This window comes from Hyla sarda, chromosome 1 (genome assembly GCF_029499605.1).
Source record: "Hyla sarda isolate aHylSar1 chromosome 1, aHylSar1.hap1, whole genome shotgun sequence".
Lineage (NCBI taxonomy): Eukaryota > Metazoa > Chordata > Amphibia > Anura > Hylidae > Hyla > Hyla sarda.
The window spans coordinates 157262131-157279573 of record NC_079189.1 but is presented as its reverse complement, the minus strand read 5'-3'; the positions used below and the strand labels follow the sequence as shown (position 1 = coordinate 157279573).

The 17443-nt window shown below is 45.7% G+C and overlaps 2 protein-coding genes across 3 annotated transcripts in view; one reads left to right on the top strand and one right to left on the bottom strand.

Moving 5' to 3' along the window:
* SETD7 (SET domain containing 7, histone lysine methyltransferase) overlaps positions 1-3112 on the bottom strand; it is a 79800-nt gene extending 76688 nt beyond the window's left edge. The window contains exon 1 of the mRNA XM_056563062.1: positions 3009-3112. Within this exon, the coding sequence (XP_056419037.1) occupies positions 3009-3036 (28 nt within the window). The 5' untranslated portion in view covers positions 3037-3112. The remainder of the gene's footprint in view (positions 1-3008) is intronic.
* A 96-nt stretch (positions 3113-3208) lies between these two features.
* Positions 3209-17443, top strand: part of LOC130360543 (microsomal glutathione S-transferase 2-like) — an 80031-nt gene continuing 65796 nt past the window's right edge. Inside the window, exon 1 of one of the 2 annotated variants that reach the window (XM_056563071.1) lies at positions 3209-3234. The gene's annotated coding sequence lies outside the window, so the exon portion shown is untranslated. Of the gene's footprint in view, positions 3235-3823; positions 3843-17443 lie in introns of those variants that run through there. The other variant, XM_056563086.1, reaches the window with a different exon arrangement.

Below are 17443 nucleotides of genomic sequence, written 5' to 3'. Positions count from 1 at the left end.
GGGAACAGCAGCGTTGATGTCACTAAGCTCCGCCCATGCCCCAAGCCGGGCCCGGAGTTGAAGCTAACTGAGATTACCAGAGATCCCTGGCACAGAACAGGACAAGATAAGTACCGTTGTCATCAGTGTCCCCTGCACTACCTGTCAGTACCAACAGGTTAGTGCAGGTGACACTGGTGACAGATTTCCATTAAACGTAGCAACATGTTATATATGATCAAATCTTCTTCCTCACCATCCCTGACGGTGTTCCTGCCTTCAGGGATGGTGAGGATATATAGTTTAAAAGTGTCCCCTGCCATCCTGTAAGTAGACCCCTGGGTGGGGAGCTATACTTACCTAGTCCCATCTGATGCTCTGTAATCACGCCCCCTAAGCATGATTGACAGCCTGGTGTTGCTACATGTTATATATGGTAAAATCTGATGAAAGGTTCCCTTTACATAGATGAATGTATGTAAAACCTGTTATTTTTCTTTATTACTTGAAAAATATTAGTAAATAATTATGGATCATAGATTTGTGTATAATATGCAGCATGAGTAATGGAACAACAGATGGGAAGTATGATCGTGATGTCACTCGGTTATCAAGACTTGATCAGCATACAGTTAACTATTTGCACCACAGCCTTTAGCTCTTAGCATGGTGGCTCAGTGGTTCACACTCTTGCCTTGCAGCACTGGGTTTATATTCCATCAAGGACAGCAACTGCAAGGAATTTGTTTGTTCTTCCAGTGTTTGCATGAGTTTCCTCCCACACTCCAAAACATAGATTGGTGAATTTGGAATGTGGATGGGTGGAAGTAGATGCCGCAATCTGATCCTGTCAGGTATGCTGCTGTACAAGTTAACCAGTCAACTTAACATCACGCAGAGGAGTGTCAGTGGGGTTGATGGCCTAAGCAAACTATCAGGTCAAATGTTTATGTTTGCCGTGTCCCACTGCGTGTGTTCCTACCTGCATTGTGGTTGTCAAATTGTATTTATTGTTTGTGCTTTTTGTTGTATTTGGCCTTTGCAGTCTGTCTTCTTTTTAAATTGCATATATGTAATGTTAATACTTTATATTCTGCTGCCACCTAGTGTTCATTCTGTGCAATGGACAGAGAAAGTAACGTGAACTATGATAGAAACCCTTGCTGGGATGGAAAGTTCTAAAAGGTGGGAGGTCCAAGCTCAGTCTAATTCCCTTAGACTAGCTCAGAAGGATAACCTGTCCACAGATGAGGGACTTCAGTTCAGCGTAGAGTTAAAGGGTAACTCTCATTAAAACTATTTTTTGCTATTGCACTCCTTATGGTAAATGAAAAATATTTCTAATATACTTTGTTTAAAAAAAAGAAGTTTTCTATGTTTTGTTTGTGCTTAAAAAAGCTCAAGAGCACATTTTCTCCCATCTCATACACAGACTTTGGACCAAAGTCCAAACACAGGAAGTGCAGCCTGGAGTTCTGAGGGGGGGGGGGTGTCTAACCAAGAGCATATGGCAGATAAGTGTGAGAGGAGCTATGATTGGATGAGGCTGGACACCCCCCCCCCCCTCAGCACTCCAGGCTGCACTTCCTGTGTTTGGGCTTCGGTCCAAAGTCTGTGTATGAGATGGGGGGGAAATGGGCTCTGGTTACTTATATGTCCACTTAAAATATAGGATAGTTAATATAACTCTTAACTACCCCCATTTGTGAGGGTCGGGTTTTCGTTTAAAGTTCCATGCAAATCAATGGGAAATGTATGTTCCCACATAACTTCCGTACGGCTGGAGATATTTCAATAATACCTGGTACACATATTACAGGACTGGATGGGAGGTCGGGATAGGAGGATGGGATAGGAGGATGGGATAGGAGGACGGGATAGGAGGACGGGATAGGAGGACGGGATAGGAGCTCGGGATAGGAGGACGGGATAGGAGGTCGGGATAGGAGGTCGGGATATGAGGATGGGATATGGGGTTGGGATATGAGGACGGGATATGAGGTTGGGATATGACAACAATATATGAGGACGGGATTTGAAGTCAAAAGCTTCCTCCTTTGTTTATTTTCCTCCCCAACAAGGATTAGGAAGAAAAAACCGGGCAACGCCGGGTATTCAGCTAGTTTCTAATAAAAATAGCTTACACCAGTTGCAGACTGGTTTCTCATCTTATCAAAGGCAGGGGGCGTGTCCCTCTTCTGCCCTCACTCTACATGACTAAACTTCCTCCCTCACTGTGTGTCACTGAGTCTCAGTCAGCCAATCACTGCAGGCTGCTCTGTAACCATTTCCTCTCTGGATCTTCTCATCCTCTGATCCTCTTACATATTGCATGGCTGGCTGGGATTTATAGTCCCCTACACACAATGGGGGAGATTTATCAAAACCTGTGTAGAGGAAGAGTGGTGCAGTTGCCCATATAACCAATCAGATCGCTTCTTTTTACAGGCCTCTTTGAAAATGAAAGAAGCAATCTGATTGGTTATATGGGCAACTGCACCACTCTTCCTCTACACAGGGTTTGATAAATCTCCCCCATTGACTATATCCCCCATGCAATATGTAAGAGGGGAAGAGGATAATATAACAGAGATTTTATATATATATATATATATATATATATATATATATATATATATATATATATGTATGTACAATAGAAGCACACCAACTTAAAGTGCAAGGAAGTGATTTATTCCAGAAAATACAGGCAACGTTTCTGTGGCCTCACACCACCATTTTCAAGCAGCATATGAATGATTCAGGGAGCTTTAAATAGTTGCACATACATACAAGCTCATTACCAATAATAAACAGTGTAAAATTATACAAAATACATAATAAAAAAGCAAAATATAATCAGTGAGATATAGAAGATGCCAAAGGGCAATATAGACGAGTACATGTACTTGTACATAACAATAAAGTGATAATAGTGCATTAAAAGACAAATTGTCATAAAAAGGGATATGAAAAACAGGTGGTATGTATAATTGATTAATTATATATACAGTACAGGCAGGGCTTACCCGGCAGAGGATCTGTATTAAACACCATAATGGCGACATGCAGCGGCGTCCACGCTGTCTCCCATTTCCGGGATTATGCCCATTGGCCAATCACAGACATACTAGATTACATCATAGACCCACGTGGGTCGCGTGTAGATACGCGCATGCGCACATCAACTGTTGTGCTCGCGTCTGCCACATAGAGAAAGGGCAATAGTATTGGAGTGCATGAAGCTAGTAATAGGTAAGTAATAACTCGCACAAGGTAAATCTGGCCGTGACAAAAGTCATCAGCAGTATGATAGAAAGGCCCAATATAGCCAAAAAGGGAAAAAAATAAAATAAAATAGCAAATATATTAATAGTGAAGCACAGTCCTTGCACTTTAAGTTGGTGTGCTGCGGTTGCCTTCTATTGTACCTACAAGTTTTGGATCCAGGACCGGGATCCCTGAGACCGCTTGCACCCATTTACTTTTTTTCTACTCTGACCTGGGAGTGCTGCTCCACAAATCTCTTAAATATATATATATATATATATATAATTAACGTGGAAAAAATGTAAATTCCACACAGAATTTATACGCAAGGATTCCTCTCCAGTTCCTCAGCTTGAACGCACCTTTATGCAGAACATTTTCTGTAATAGTAATAGTTTTGTTTTCAGAATAAAATATACATATTGGGAGAGATTTATCAAAACCTGTGCAGAGGAAGAGTGGTGCAGTTGCCCATAGCAACCAATCAGATTGCTTCTTTCATTTTCCATAGGCCTCTTTAGAGGCCTGTGGAAAATGAAAGAAGCAATCTGATTGGTTGCTATGGGCAACTGCACCACTCTTCCTCTGCACAGGTTTTGATAAATCTCCCCCATTGTTCAGTGATTGCTTACACAAGCCCCCTCAACCCCTTACAAGATTTTCATATTGTGAATAATAGATGATGGAAGAGCAATGATTCTCAACCATCTGTAATGACTGTGATTCCGCTAACCAATGACTATAATCATATGTCTAGTCACACAGTCATCTTTGGCTGCTGATTACATCTATTTAGACTAATGGGAATGCCAGGAAGTCATTCTTGTCATGAAATATTACAAGCGTGTCTTTAACTGTGTATCTCAGTTGCTGAATAAATACAATTACACTTAAAGGGGTGTTCTCAAGGAATAGAAAAACTGCACGGCACTTACAACTTGGCTCAATTCACTTCAATGGAACTGAGCTGCGATACCACACACAATTGAGGGACACGTGTGGTGCTATTTTTTTCTTTTTCAATTAGCTGTGTTTTTCTAATCCGGGATAGACCCTTTAAGTTTGCAGAAAGCATTTACAAATAAGTGAAAGGGATTTTTCTAATAATTTAAACTACATATATTATATATAGTGCATTTAGAAAGTTTTTAGACCCTTTAACTTAGTTCACATTTTGTTATGTATGGTGGAGTTGTGCTAAATTAAAAAACAATTTCAAGTCCTCCCGCTATCATTCTGCACTGTATACCCCATAATGGCAATGTGAAAACAGAATGATAAAAATCTTTTCTAATTAAAGGAGATATATGATGCAAAAAAAGTATCCCCTATACAAAGGGGACCTCTGCTCTCCCCGGGAATGGGGCCTGTCGACCCCTGCAAGAAGCAATAGTCGACACTCCCCCTCCATGTCACTCCCCTTCCATGTCATTCCCCCTCCAATAGACATGAATTCGGGGGGGGGGGGGGGGGGGGCGGGGATTTCCAAGACTAGAGCAGCAAGCCGGCGGGCCGCCTATGATCAGACATCTTATAGTGGATAAGATGTCTATGGGTGGAATACCCCTTTAATCCCTTAACCCCTTAAGGTTAAGGGATTAAAGGGGTACGCCCTGACGTCCTGGTAGTTTAGGACACAGGGAGTACCGGTACACCCGTGGGAAATCTGGTCCCGCCAGGCGGGTAACGGACCAGGATGTCTGCTGAAATCATTCAGCAGGCACCCCATGCAAACCCCTGGGACCCCCCATGTCATGTCGGCAATCGCCGCAAATCACCAATTAATTCAGATGGTGACCCGATCGCCAGAAAATAGGAATGATCGGAGCTGTCTCCTCCTATCCCCTGCCATTGGTCGGTCCGGAGTGACTGACCATTGACAGTTGGGAGCGGGTTAAAGTTGAGATGGCAGCAGGTGCCCGAGCACATCAGGATGACGAGGGACCAGCAATCCTGGCAGGACCGGCGGCAGGGAGCGGCGGGATCGGTGGCAGAAGGGAGGCGGCGGCGGAGGCAGCAATGAAGATCAGTGGTAAGTTATCTTCACTGCTGCCTTCTAGGAGTTGCCAAACTACAACTCCCAGCATGCCCAGACAGCTAAAGGCTGGATGGGGAAGATGGCGGCAGGTGCCCGAGCACATCAGGATGGCGAGGGACCGGCGGCAGGGAGAGGCGGGGATCGGCGTCAGTAAGGAGGCGGCGGCAGAGGCAGCAGTGAAGATCAGTGGTAAGTGATCTTCACTGCTGCCTTCTGGAAGTTGCCAAACTACAACTCCCAGCATGCCCAGACAGCCAAAGGCTCCCTGCCGCCGGTCCCGCCACGATCGCCGGTCCGTCGCCATCCTGACGATCGCCGACATGGGGGGTCATGCCCAAAGGCTGTCTGGGCATGCTGGGAGTTGTAGTTTTGCAACATCTGGAAGGCCACAGTTTGGAGACTACTATGCAGTGGTGTCCAAACTGTAGCCCTTCCAAATGTTGCAAAACTACAACTCCCAGGATGCCTGGACTGTCTGGGCATGCTTGGAGTTGAAGTTTTGCAACATCTGGAGGGCTACAGTTTGGACACAACTACACATTGGTCTCCAAACTGTTCTCCTCCAGTTGTTGCATAACTACAACTCCCAACATGTCCTTCGGCTGTCTGGGCATGCTGGGAGTTGTAGTTTTGCAACAGCTGGAGGCACACTGGTTGCAAAACACTGAGTTAAGTAACTAACTCTGTGTTTTGCAATCAGTGTGCCTCCAGCTGTTGCATAACTACAACCCCCAGCATGAACGGACAGCCAAAGGGCATGCTGGGAGTTATAGTTTTGCAACAGCTGGAGGTTTGCTCCCCCCCACTCCCCATGTGAATCTACGGGGCACATTCACATGGGCGGGGGTTTACAGCGAGTTTACAAACTCCTAGAGGAAAACTCTCTGTGAACCCCCGCCTGTGTGAATGTACCCTAAAAACACTACACTACACTACACTAGCACATAATAAAAAGTAAAACACACTACATATGAATACGAATGAAAACCGTCTGGAACAGCAGTGTTTACAAAACAGAGCCTCCAGCTGTTGCAAAACAACAACTCCCAGTATTGCCGGCCAGCAATTGACTGTCCAGGCATGCTGGGAGTTTTGCAACAGCTGGAGGCACCCTGTTTGGGAATCACTGGCATTGAATACCCCTATGTCCACCCCTATGCAAATCCCGAATTCAGGCCTCAAATGCGCATGGCGCTCTCTCACTTTGGAGCCCTGTCGTATTTCAAGGCAACAGTTTAGGGCCACATATGAGGTATCTCTGTACTCGGGAGAAATTTTTGGGGGGGCTTTTTCTCCTTTCACCCTTATGAGAACTTAAAGTTGGGGTCTACTCCAGCATGTTATTGCCCCATACTATTCATTTTCACAAGAGATAAAAGGAAAATTTGTAACGCAATTTCTCTGGAGTACGGAAATAGGAAATACCCCATATGTGGACGTAAAATGCTCTGCGGGCGCACAACAAGGCTCAGGAGTGAGAGCGCCATGTAAATTTGAGGTGATTTGCACAGTGGTGGCTGATCGTTACAGTGGTTCTGACATAAACACAAAAACCCACCCACATGTGACCCCATTTTGGAAACTACACCCCTCATGGAATGTAACAAGGGTATAGTGAGCTTAACACCTCACAGGTGTTGAAGAATTTTCGTTAAAGTTGGACGTGAAAATGACATTTTTTCACTAAAATGCTGGGGTTATTCCAAATTTTTCACTTTCATAAGGGGTAATAGGAAAAAAAGCCCCCTAAATCTGTGACACCATTTCTTCTGAGTATATAAATACCCCATATGTGGATGTAAAGTGCTCTGCGGCACACTACAGGGCTCAGAAGAGAAGGAGCGCCATTGGGCTTTTGGAGAGAGAATTTGGCTGGAATTGAAGAACAGTGGACCCCCCCCCCCCCCCACATGTGACCCCGTTTTGGAAACTACACTCCTCACAGAATTTAATAAGGGGTACAGTGAGCATTTACACCCCACAGGTGTCTGACAGATTTTTGGAACAGTGGTCCATGAAAATGAAAAATTTTATTTTTCATTTGCACAGCCCACTGTTCCGAAGATCTGTCAAATGCCAGTGGGGTGTAAATGGTCACTGCACCCATTGTTACATTCTGTGAGGGGTGTAGTTTCTGAAATAGGGTCACATGTGGGGGGGGGTCCACTGTTCTGGCACCACGGGGGGCTTTGTAAATGCGCATGGCCCCTGACTTGAATTCCAGTCAACTTCTCTCTCCAACAGCCCAATGGCGCTCCTTTTCTTCTGAGCATTGTAGTTCGCCTGCAGAGCACTTTACATCCACAAATGGGATATTTCCATACTCAGAAGAAGTGGGGTTAAAAATTTTGGGGGGAATTTTCTCCTATTACCTCTTGTTAAAAAGGGTAAATTTGGGGGGGGACGGGGGACTGCATTTTAATGAAAAAAAAAATTCATTTACACATCCAACTTTACCGAAAAGTCGACAAACACCTGTGGGGTGTTAAGGCTCACTGTACCCCTTGTTATGTGCCTTGAGGGGTGTAGTTTCCAAAATAGTGTGCCACGTTTTTTTCTTTGCTGTTCTGGCACCAGAGGGGCTTCCTAAATGCGACATGCCCCCCAAAAACCATTTCAGCAAAATCTGCTTTCCAAAAGCCAACTGTGACTCCTTCTCTTCTGAGCATTCTAGTTCGCCTGCAGTGCACTTGACGTCCACACATGGGGTATTTCCATACTCAGAAGAGATGGGGTTACACATTTTGTGGGGCATTTTCTCCTATTACCCCTTGTTAAAATGTAAAATTTGGGAGGAAACCAGCATTTTAGTGTAAATTTTTTTTTTTATTTAAACATCCAACTTTAACGAAAAGTTGTCAAACACCAGTGGGGTGTTAAGGTTCGCTGTGCCCCTTGTTACATTATTTGAGGGGTGTAGTTTCCAAAATAGTATGCCATGTGTTTTTTTTTTTTGCTGTTTTGGTATCATAGGGGCTTCCTAAATGCAACATGCCCCCAAAAAACATTTCAGAAAAACTAACTCTCCAAAATCCCACTGTCACTCCTTCACTTCTGAGGCCTGTACTGTGCCCGATGAACACTTTACATACACATATGAGGTATTTCTTTACTCAAGAGAAATTGGGTTACAAATTTTGGGGGGATTTCTTTTACCCCCTTGTAATAATTCAAAAACTGGGTCTACAAAACATGCGAGTGTAAAAAAATAAAGATTTTGAATTCTCTCTTTCACTTTGCTGCTATTCCTGTGAAACACCTAAAGGTTTAACACACTGAATGTCATTTTGAATACTTTGAGGGGTGAAGTTTTTATAATAGGGTCATTTATAGGGTATTTCTAATATGAGGGCGAATTCGAGTAGAAAACAGACATGGTGCACATCTACAATCTTGTATAATGATCTGATTGTTTCTCAGCATAATATCAAAAACTAACAGGTTGTTAGTATACATTTTTGATCAAAAAGTACAAGCCCACTCGCCACGTCAAGGCCACCTATTTAGAGTGGGTCCCTAACGTCCCTAGCATAAAATGGCGTAGAACTGGCCGGCGACCACCACCGCCGCGACACCAGCGCCCACGGGGGGGGGGGGGGGGGGGGGGGAAACGACCCACTGGCAGAGCGGCCCCAATGCCACTCAAACCAGTCCATGGGTCGCATCCCCCCGCAGACACGGCGCCACGGCAGCAACGGACGCCGCACAGCACCACACCAGTGTGAACAAGGTGTAATGGCTCACTTACCATGCTCTCCCAGTCAGACTGGAAGGCTGCTAGGAAAGAAATGGCCCTTGTGTAGCTGGTGTGGTGCTGTGCAGCGTCCGTTGCTGCCGTGGCGCCGTGTCTGCGGGGAGGTGCGGCCCATAGACTGGTTTGAGTGGCATTGGGGCTGCTCTGCCAGTGGGTCGTTCCCCCCTGTGGGCACTGGTGTCGCGGCGGTGGTGGTCGCCGCCCGGTGCTGCGCCATTTTATGCTAGGGACGTTAGGGACCCACTCTAAATAGGTGGCCTTGACGTGGTGAGTGGGCTTGTACTTTTTGATCAAAAATGTATACTAACAACCTGTTAGTTTTTGATGTTATGCTGAGAAGCAATCAGATCATTATACAAGATTGTAGATGTGCACCATGTCTGTTTTTATACCCGAATTCACACTGTGTTTTCTATCCCTCCTTTTTTTTTTTGTTTGAACATGTGCTGCAGTCTTCCCCATCCCCTCAGCCCAACCCTATATAAGTAGTAGTTGGCTACACATGGGCCATTTCTTTCCTAGCAGCCTCCCAGTCTGACTGGGAGAGCATGGTAAGTGAGCTATTACACCTTTGTTCACACTGGTGTGGTGCTGTGTGGCGTCCGTTGCTGCCGTGGCGCCGTGTCTGCGGGGAGGTGCGGCCCATAGACTGGTTTGAGTGGCATTGGGGCCGCTCTGCCAGTGGGCCGTTCCCCCCTGTGGGCACTGGTGTCGCGGCGGTGGTGGTCGCCGCCCGGTGCTGCGCCATTTTATGCTAGGGAAGTTAGGGACCCACTCTAAATAGGTGGCGCCTTGAAGTGGCGAGTGGACTTGTACTTTTTGATCAAAATGTATACTAACAACCTGTTAGTTTTTGATATTATGCTGAGAAGCAATCAGATCATTATACAAGATTGTAGGTGTGCACCATGTCTGTTTTTCTACCCGAATTCACATTTTCTAATATGAGGGCCCTTCAAATCCACTTCAAAACTGAACTGGTTCCTGAAAAATTCCGATTTAGAAAATTTTGTGAAAAATTGGAAAATTGCTGCTGAACTTTGAAGCCTTCTGTTGTCTTACAAAAGTGAAAACATGTAAATTTTATGATGCAAACATAGACATATTGTATATGTGAATCAATATATAATGTATTTGGTATGTCTTTTTTCTTTCCAAGCAGAGAGCTTCAAAGTTAGAAAAATGCTAAATTTTCAATTTATTCATGAAATTTTGGAATTTTTGGAAATGATGCAAGTATTGGCGAAAATTTACCACTATGTCAAAGTAGAATATGTCATGAAAAAACAGTCTCGGAATCAAATTCATAAGTAAATGCATCCCAGATGGTCAGATGTGCAAAAAACTCTCTGGTCCTTAAAGGGGTACTCTGCTGGAAAAAAAATTTTTTTTAAATGAACTGGTGCCAAAGTTAAACAGATTTGTAAATTACTTCTATTTATCAATCTTAATTCTTCCAGTACTTATCAGCTGCTGTATGCTACACAGGAAATTATTTTCTTTTTGAATTTCCTTTCTGTCTGGCCACAGTGCTCTCTGCTGACACATCCTGCTATTTTAGAAACTGTCCAGAGTAGAAGCAAATCCCCATTGCGATGTCCCGCCTCGGCCGGTGATAGGCTGAAGCGCCGTGTGACATACCGGGCTAAGGGAAGTAGGAAGTAAACAGCCCGCCGATTGATCAGCTGTTGCAGAGCTCCAGGGGAACGTAGGAAGGTAAGTGTAAGTTTATTTTGTTTTTTTTTGCAGTCCGGGCAGGATGGAACAGAAAAAGTCTGCACCGGACATCTCCTTTAAAGAGGTACTCCGGTGGAAATTATTATTTTTTTAAATCAACTAGTGCCAGAAATGTAAACAGATTTGTGAATTACTTCTATTAAAAAATATTAATCCTTCCAGCTGCTGTATGCCCCACCGGAAGTTATTTTCTTTTTGAATTTATTTTCTGTCCGACCAGAGTGCTCTCTGCTGACACCACTGTCCATGCCAGGAATTGTCCAGATTAGGAGCTAATCCCCATAGCAGACCTCTCCTGCTCTGGACAGTTCCTGACACGGACAGAGGTGTCAGCAGAGAGCACTTCCTGTAGTCAAGAGCAGTTTGGTGTGCAGCTCATTCGGGTGTGTCTCTTTGTGTGCTCCAGAAGACTTCTAGCAGACCAGAGCAGGTGATTCATCAGCCTCCCCGGGAGTGTGGCAGCCTCCTCGGGAGAGCCTCCCTCCATGGCGTCCCTGGCCTCCACCTCCCGTTCTTCAAGGCTGGTGGGGGGTGAGAGCAAACAGCAACAGCCATTCCGGCCCGGGGGAGAAGATCTGGCAGAGTCTGCAGTAATGCAGAAATCTGGTGGAAGGAAGGCACGGAGGAAAAGCTTGGAAATGTGGGCTGAGAGAGGGCCCAAGGAATCGAGCGCAATATACTGCTCCCGCATGGCCGCACAGTTTGCAGAATATGACCAGTGCGGCAAGGAGATGAGGATGGCCAGAGAGGATCTTCGTGTTGCTCAGAACCTGGCGAACACAGCGTCCAAAAAGAATAGGCCAGAGCTGAAAAAGAGGATTAAGGCTCTGAAGAGTGAGATTGCAAAGCTGGAGGAGAGCAGAGATACTTGAGGGGAGCGGTCTCTTAAAGGAGAAACTGGTGAATGGAGACCGGTTTGCCGCCATGAAATCCCCAGGTAAGGTGGAGGTGGATGATGGGGAGAGTAGTGGCGGTGAAGAAAGTGAGGATGGTGGTGAAGGTGTAAAGGAGGGGGAAGAAAATTCACAAGTGGTGGAGATGGATGCTGTTCCTGTAGCTACTCCCTGTGACACCCAGGACAGCTACATCGAGCCAGCACGGGTGGCACTACCATCAAGCGATAGTGAGGAGGATGATGTGGAGAGAGAGGCTGGGGGTGTATTAAGGGCGATTGTTATGCAGGAGTCCCCAGCCCACTTCCAGAATTTCACCTTTGGAGACGACCAGTGTGAGGATGTGGTGGTGAAATGTAAAGCAAAGAAACAAAAGACCCAGGAAACAGTGCAGAACGTGTTTGTTCCTTTCCAGCAGTCTGGGCCAGCTGCAAAGCTGGTTCAGGCTGCTGGGTCCCCCAGACTGCAGACTCTGTTTCTGTGGTGGAACGGAGCCAGCACGGGGGATACAGCATGGCATCAGAAAAGACTGCGGACGCAATAGATATGAAGCCCACCCATCCTGCCGGTAGGGAGGGGCAGGATGGGCTCATGGTGGGCAGTGGTGGGGTAAGCTATGCTGCCATGTGCTCGGGGGCGGTTCCCAGAGTGCTGTGGGCATTACCGGCACTGCGGGGCACTCCCCTGTGAGGGGGGGGGGGAGTGTCCGGGTGCCGGTGGAGGAGAGTGGTAGGTCTGTGTGCTCAGGGGGCGGTCCTCCGAGTACTGTGTACTCTGTGGGCGCTTCGGGGCACTCCTCTGTGAGGGGGGGGGGAGTGTCCGGTCACCGGCATCATCCACAGAGCCCGTGCAGTCGGGCAAAGCAGGTACTGGCACTGTGGGAGGAGCTGGGGTGTGCCCGGAGATGCAGCCCCAGACTCCGGAAGTGACTTCAGCCAAGGAGAAGGAACTATTAGCATCGACCCCGGCAGCTAAGCCAGAAGAGAAAAGTGTAATAAAACCTGCAACACTACAAGTCCCAGCCAGCCCAGAATCTGTTAGTCAGGATAAGAGTGCAGGATGTGAGAATGAGTGTGGAAGTGTTGTGGATAAGAGGAGTGTAGTGGAGTGAATGATGGTGGGAGTAGTTGTGGTATGAATGGGAGGTCTGGTATGGATGGGAAGAAAGATGATGAGAGAAGTGGTGTGAATGGTATTATTAGTGGTTCTGGGTCTGGTCCGGCTGCCCCCCCCCCCCCCCCCGGTAGTGACTGCTCCTAGGAGCTATGCTAATGTCACTGCCGGGGGTTCAGGGGGGTCCTCGTCTCCGTCCGGCCCTGGGGGTTATTTGCAACAGCACCTCCTGGAGGCTCTACGCAGGGGTGACAGGTCGATCCAGGTAGAGGGAAGGGGTGAGGTCGACCCCTCTCTTGATAGAGAGGCACGGTTTGGGGGCTTTCCAAGAGCAGAATGGGGAGGTGGTCTGGTCCCTTCCGACACCCGGGCAGGACAATAACCGTAGGAATGTGGTCTGTCTGATTTGGAGGGGGGAGGATGCGTGCCCACCTCGCGCTAAAGTGGTTGAGCTTCTCCTTCAGATGGAATTCAGGGCGGGTGACATCTTTGCCCTGATTCACCCCTACGGTTCGTCTGAGTTTGACGTCAGTTTCGTTCGGCCAGAGGGTCTTGAACTCTTCTGGACAATCTACGAAGTGGCGAAGAACGAGCCCGCCTGGCAGGATTTCGCCGTAAAGAACTCTGTCAAGAAAGTGACCGTTTTGACCCGTAACGAGTTGCTTTCTTGTTATGACATCATGACCTGGCTCGGACGGTATGGGGATGTGACGGACATGCCCAAGAAAAACATTGATGAGCATGGGATCTGGTCTGGGGCCTGGACGTTTTCCGTCAAACTCAAGCGTTCAAGTAGTACGGTTGCCCACATTCCGTCAGCCGCCTTCCTTGGACGTGATAGGTAGGATCCAGGTCTTTTACCAGGGGCAACAAGAGGGACCTATGAGTGGAGGGTAAATCCAATATTATTAACATTTGACCGCTAAGCGGTCACTGAGACCCTAAATTTCCCACCCAATATAAAACTTAACGTTTAATGAGCCAAGATTAAAATAACCTCACACATATTGATCCATAGTGCATTGATTGGCATGACACTGCATGCTATAGAAGTGAATTGAAAAAATAGACTGTGGCTGCAGTCCACAGTCTATAGTGTGAGACAATTAAAATTCTAACACATTGCCCGCCCGCCCGACGTTTCGCCACAGGCTGTGGCTTTATCAAGGGCTAAGAGGCAAATGGCGTGCAAACAAGCCTTGCAGGGGTTTAAATAACCTCCTGTCTCTAACGTCATTAGAACATGTCACTTCCTGTATTAACATGACATCTCATTGGTTACAATCACATGCAGACTAATGATTGACCGCTTCCTGGCCAATAAAATTTGGACCAGGATGCATCTTGCTATATTCGTTTGATTGACAGCATCCTTGACCAACCAGCTGAGACCAAACAAGCTTCTGAACTCCTCATTGGTGCCGGAAGCTGTACACGTATGGGCGCCAACGGTCCTGCGCTAACTGATAGCTTCCCGAACCTCCGATGTGAACGCATGCGCAGTACGGATGCGCAGAAAAACATGCGCGAGTACTTAGTCATATACAGCCACTGCTAGGAGGCTGCGCGACAGACATATGCGCCGGTACTTAGCCGATTTGGCATATGATTCACACATGGCTGTTGTGATAGAGCTGTAATACACAATATAACCACTCATGTGAACAACGACTGCATAGCAAGTAATAACTAATTCGAGAACACTAATTAGGTTACTATCTGGCAATATAAGGCGACCAACCTAGCAACGTAGGTATAGTATCAAGTAAAAATATATTATTCATAATACGGCTAAATTAGTGTAATCGATAGTAAAAAAGGGGGGGAGCAAATACTCATCTGTTCTACATAGATATAGTCATAATTAATATCATCAACGGAAGTAATTCATAAATAGAATTAATAAAGGCTTATAACGGCTCTTCTATATAGTACCAATTGTAATAAGTGATTCCTGTCCTACAAGAAGGCTGCATAGGTGAAGCCTTCATTCAGTCCATTTGGGCTTTGGGATTTTAATCTCCAAATCCATCGGGCTTCTTCTTGAAGCAGTCTGGTGTTAAGATTGCCACGTCTCGGACCCAGTTTGCACTGGGTAATGCCACAGAAACGTAATTCAAAGGGAGCATCATTGTGTACAGTCCTCATATGCCTAGCAATTGGCGTATCTTGATAGGTGTTAATAGTACTCATGTGTTTTGAAATACGTCTACGCAATTGTTGGACTGTCTTTCCTACATAGATTTTAGGACAATTGCATGTGGCTAGGTACACTACCCCCATCGTTTGACAGGTGATGAAGTCCCTAATTTGATATTTCCGATTATCAATCGGATTAGAGAATTCTTTTGTACGTGGCATAAATTTGCAAAAATTGCACCGTCCACATGGATGTGATCCTTGGATTGATGATTTCAACCAACTGGATGCAGACTCCTCTGCATAAAAACTCCTAACTATTTGATTTTGAATATTAGGTCCTCTACGATAGGTTATGGAAGGGTGAGTAGAGATGACCTCCCTAAGGTCATTGTCCACCTGTAATATAGACCAATATTTCCTAAGTATATTCATGATTTTTTGATTGTGTTGATCAAAAGTTCCGATACACCTAATGATCTTTTGGCCACTGTTGTCTTTAGCCAATTTTTGATCACGTAATGATTCAGATCTCGGAGTCGCCCTAGCTCTGGCGAAGGCCTTGTGAAGGACTTTCTTAGGATAACCTCTATTGGTGAAGCGTCTATACAGGAGATCACATTCTTCTTGAAATTTAAGAGGATCAGAGCAATTCCTTTTAGCTCGTAGATATTGACTGATTGGGATACCTTTCTTCAATGGTACAGGATGATGACTTTTCCAATTAAGAAAACTATTGGTTGACGTAGGTTTACGATATATAGAAGTGTGAATGTGACCAAGTGAATCAATAGTGATAGTGAGGTCAAGAAAATGAAGAAATTTATCGTGAATTTCAGAAGTAAAGTGCATATTAATATGATTAGTGTTCAGTGCTTGAACGAAGGATTGAAATAATTGTGTAGTGCTGTCCCAAAAAATCAATATATCATCTATATAACGACCCCAAAATAAAATGTGAGAATTGAATTCTTGAAAAGTGTCAGAGAAAACGTGAGTGTCTTCCCACCACCCTAAGAATAAATTAGAATAATTCGGTGCACAAGGAGTGCCCATAGCAGTGCCCTTCAACTGAAAATAAAAGTGCCTATCGAAAAGGAAAAAATTGTGAGTAAGTAGAAAACGTAATAGGGTCAAAACAAATTTGTTGTGTGCTGTATACTGAAGACCTTTAGTAGTTAAAAAATGTTGTACAGCATGAAGTCCCTGTTCATGTTGGATGTTTGTATAGAGAGATTCCACATCCAAACTAGCTATAAGAGTACCTGGAGGGAATGTGATCTCCTGTAATTTCTTCACAGTATCCTTGGTATCCTTAATAAAGGACGGAAGAGAGGAAACAAAAGGGGTCAAGAACTGATCTACATAGTGACTGATATTTTGTGTAATATTGTCACACCCTGAAACAATGGGTCTGCCAGGGATAGGGGAACTCCGTTTGTGCACCTTGGGAAGAGCGTAGAAAGTGGCTATTGTTGGCGATGGATTAAAGAGATATTTAAATTCTTCTTCTGTTATCAATTGGTCTATTCTTGCCTCTTGTAGAATTGTACGTAAATTCTGGTTAAACTCCTGAAGTGGGTTATGGTCAAGTTTACGATATGTATCTTTATCATTCAACAGTCTCATCACCATAGCCTTATAATAACTTTTATCCATCAGGACAATGTTTCCTCCTTTATCAGAGGGTTTGCAAACAATCTCATTATTTTGTTGTATTTCATCAAGTGCTCGGATTTCTTCCGTAGATAAGTTAGATGGAATATGGGGAGTCCTTGACCTTAGGGAACTGATCTCGTGTGTAACCATCTTAACGAAAGTATCAATATTAGAGTATTGTGACAAGGATGGTGTAAAACTTGACTTGGGTTTGAGATTAGAGAAGGGAGCTTCAACTGAGACAATTCCTGTCTCACTTTCTTCTTCTAGCTGTTCTAGCATAGTAACAACTTGCTGATCCTGTTGTCTGTTCACAGCAGGATTGGTAGCAAGATTTTTGTGGAATTTGTGTAAAGCGAGCTTCCTGCCAAATAAATTTATATCTTTAGTCCAAGTAAAAATATTGCAAGGTGGTGTAGGGGTAAATGTTACGCCGAGCGCTCCGGGTCCCCGCTCCTCCCCGGAGCGCTCGCTTCTCTCTCTCCGCTGCAGTGCTCCGGTCACGTCCTCTGACCCGGGGCGCTGCGATCCCGCTGCCAGCCGGGATGCGATTCGCGATGCGGGTAGCGCCCGCTCGCGATGCGCACCCCGGCTCCCCTACCTGACTCGCTCCCCGTCTGTTCTGTCCCGGCGCGCGCGGCCCCGCTCCCTAGGGCGCGCGCGCGCCGGGTCTCTGCGATTTAAAGGGCCACTGCGCCGCTGATTGGCGCAGTGGTTCCAATTAGGGTAATCACCTGTGCACTTCCCTATATTACCTCACTTCCCTTGCACTCCCTTGCCGGATCTTGTTGCACTTGTGCCTAGTGAAAGCGTTCCCTTGTCTGTTCCTAGTCCGTGTTCCTGACCTCCTGCCGTTGCCCC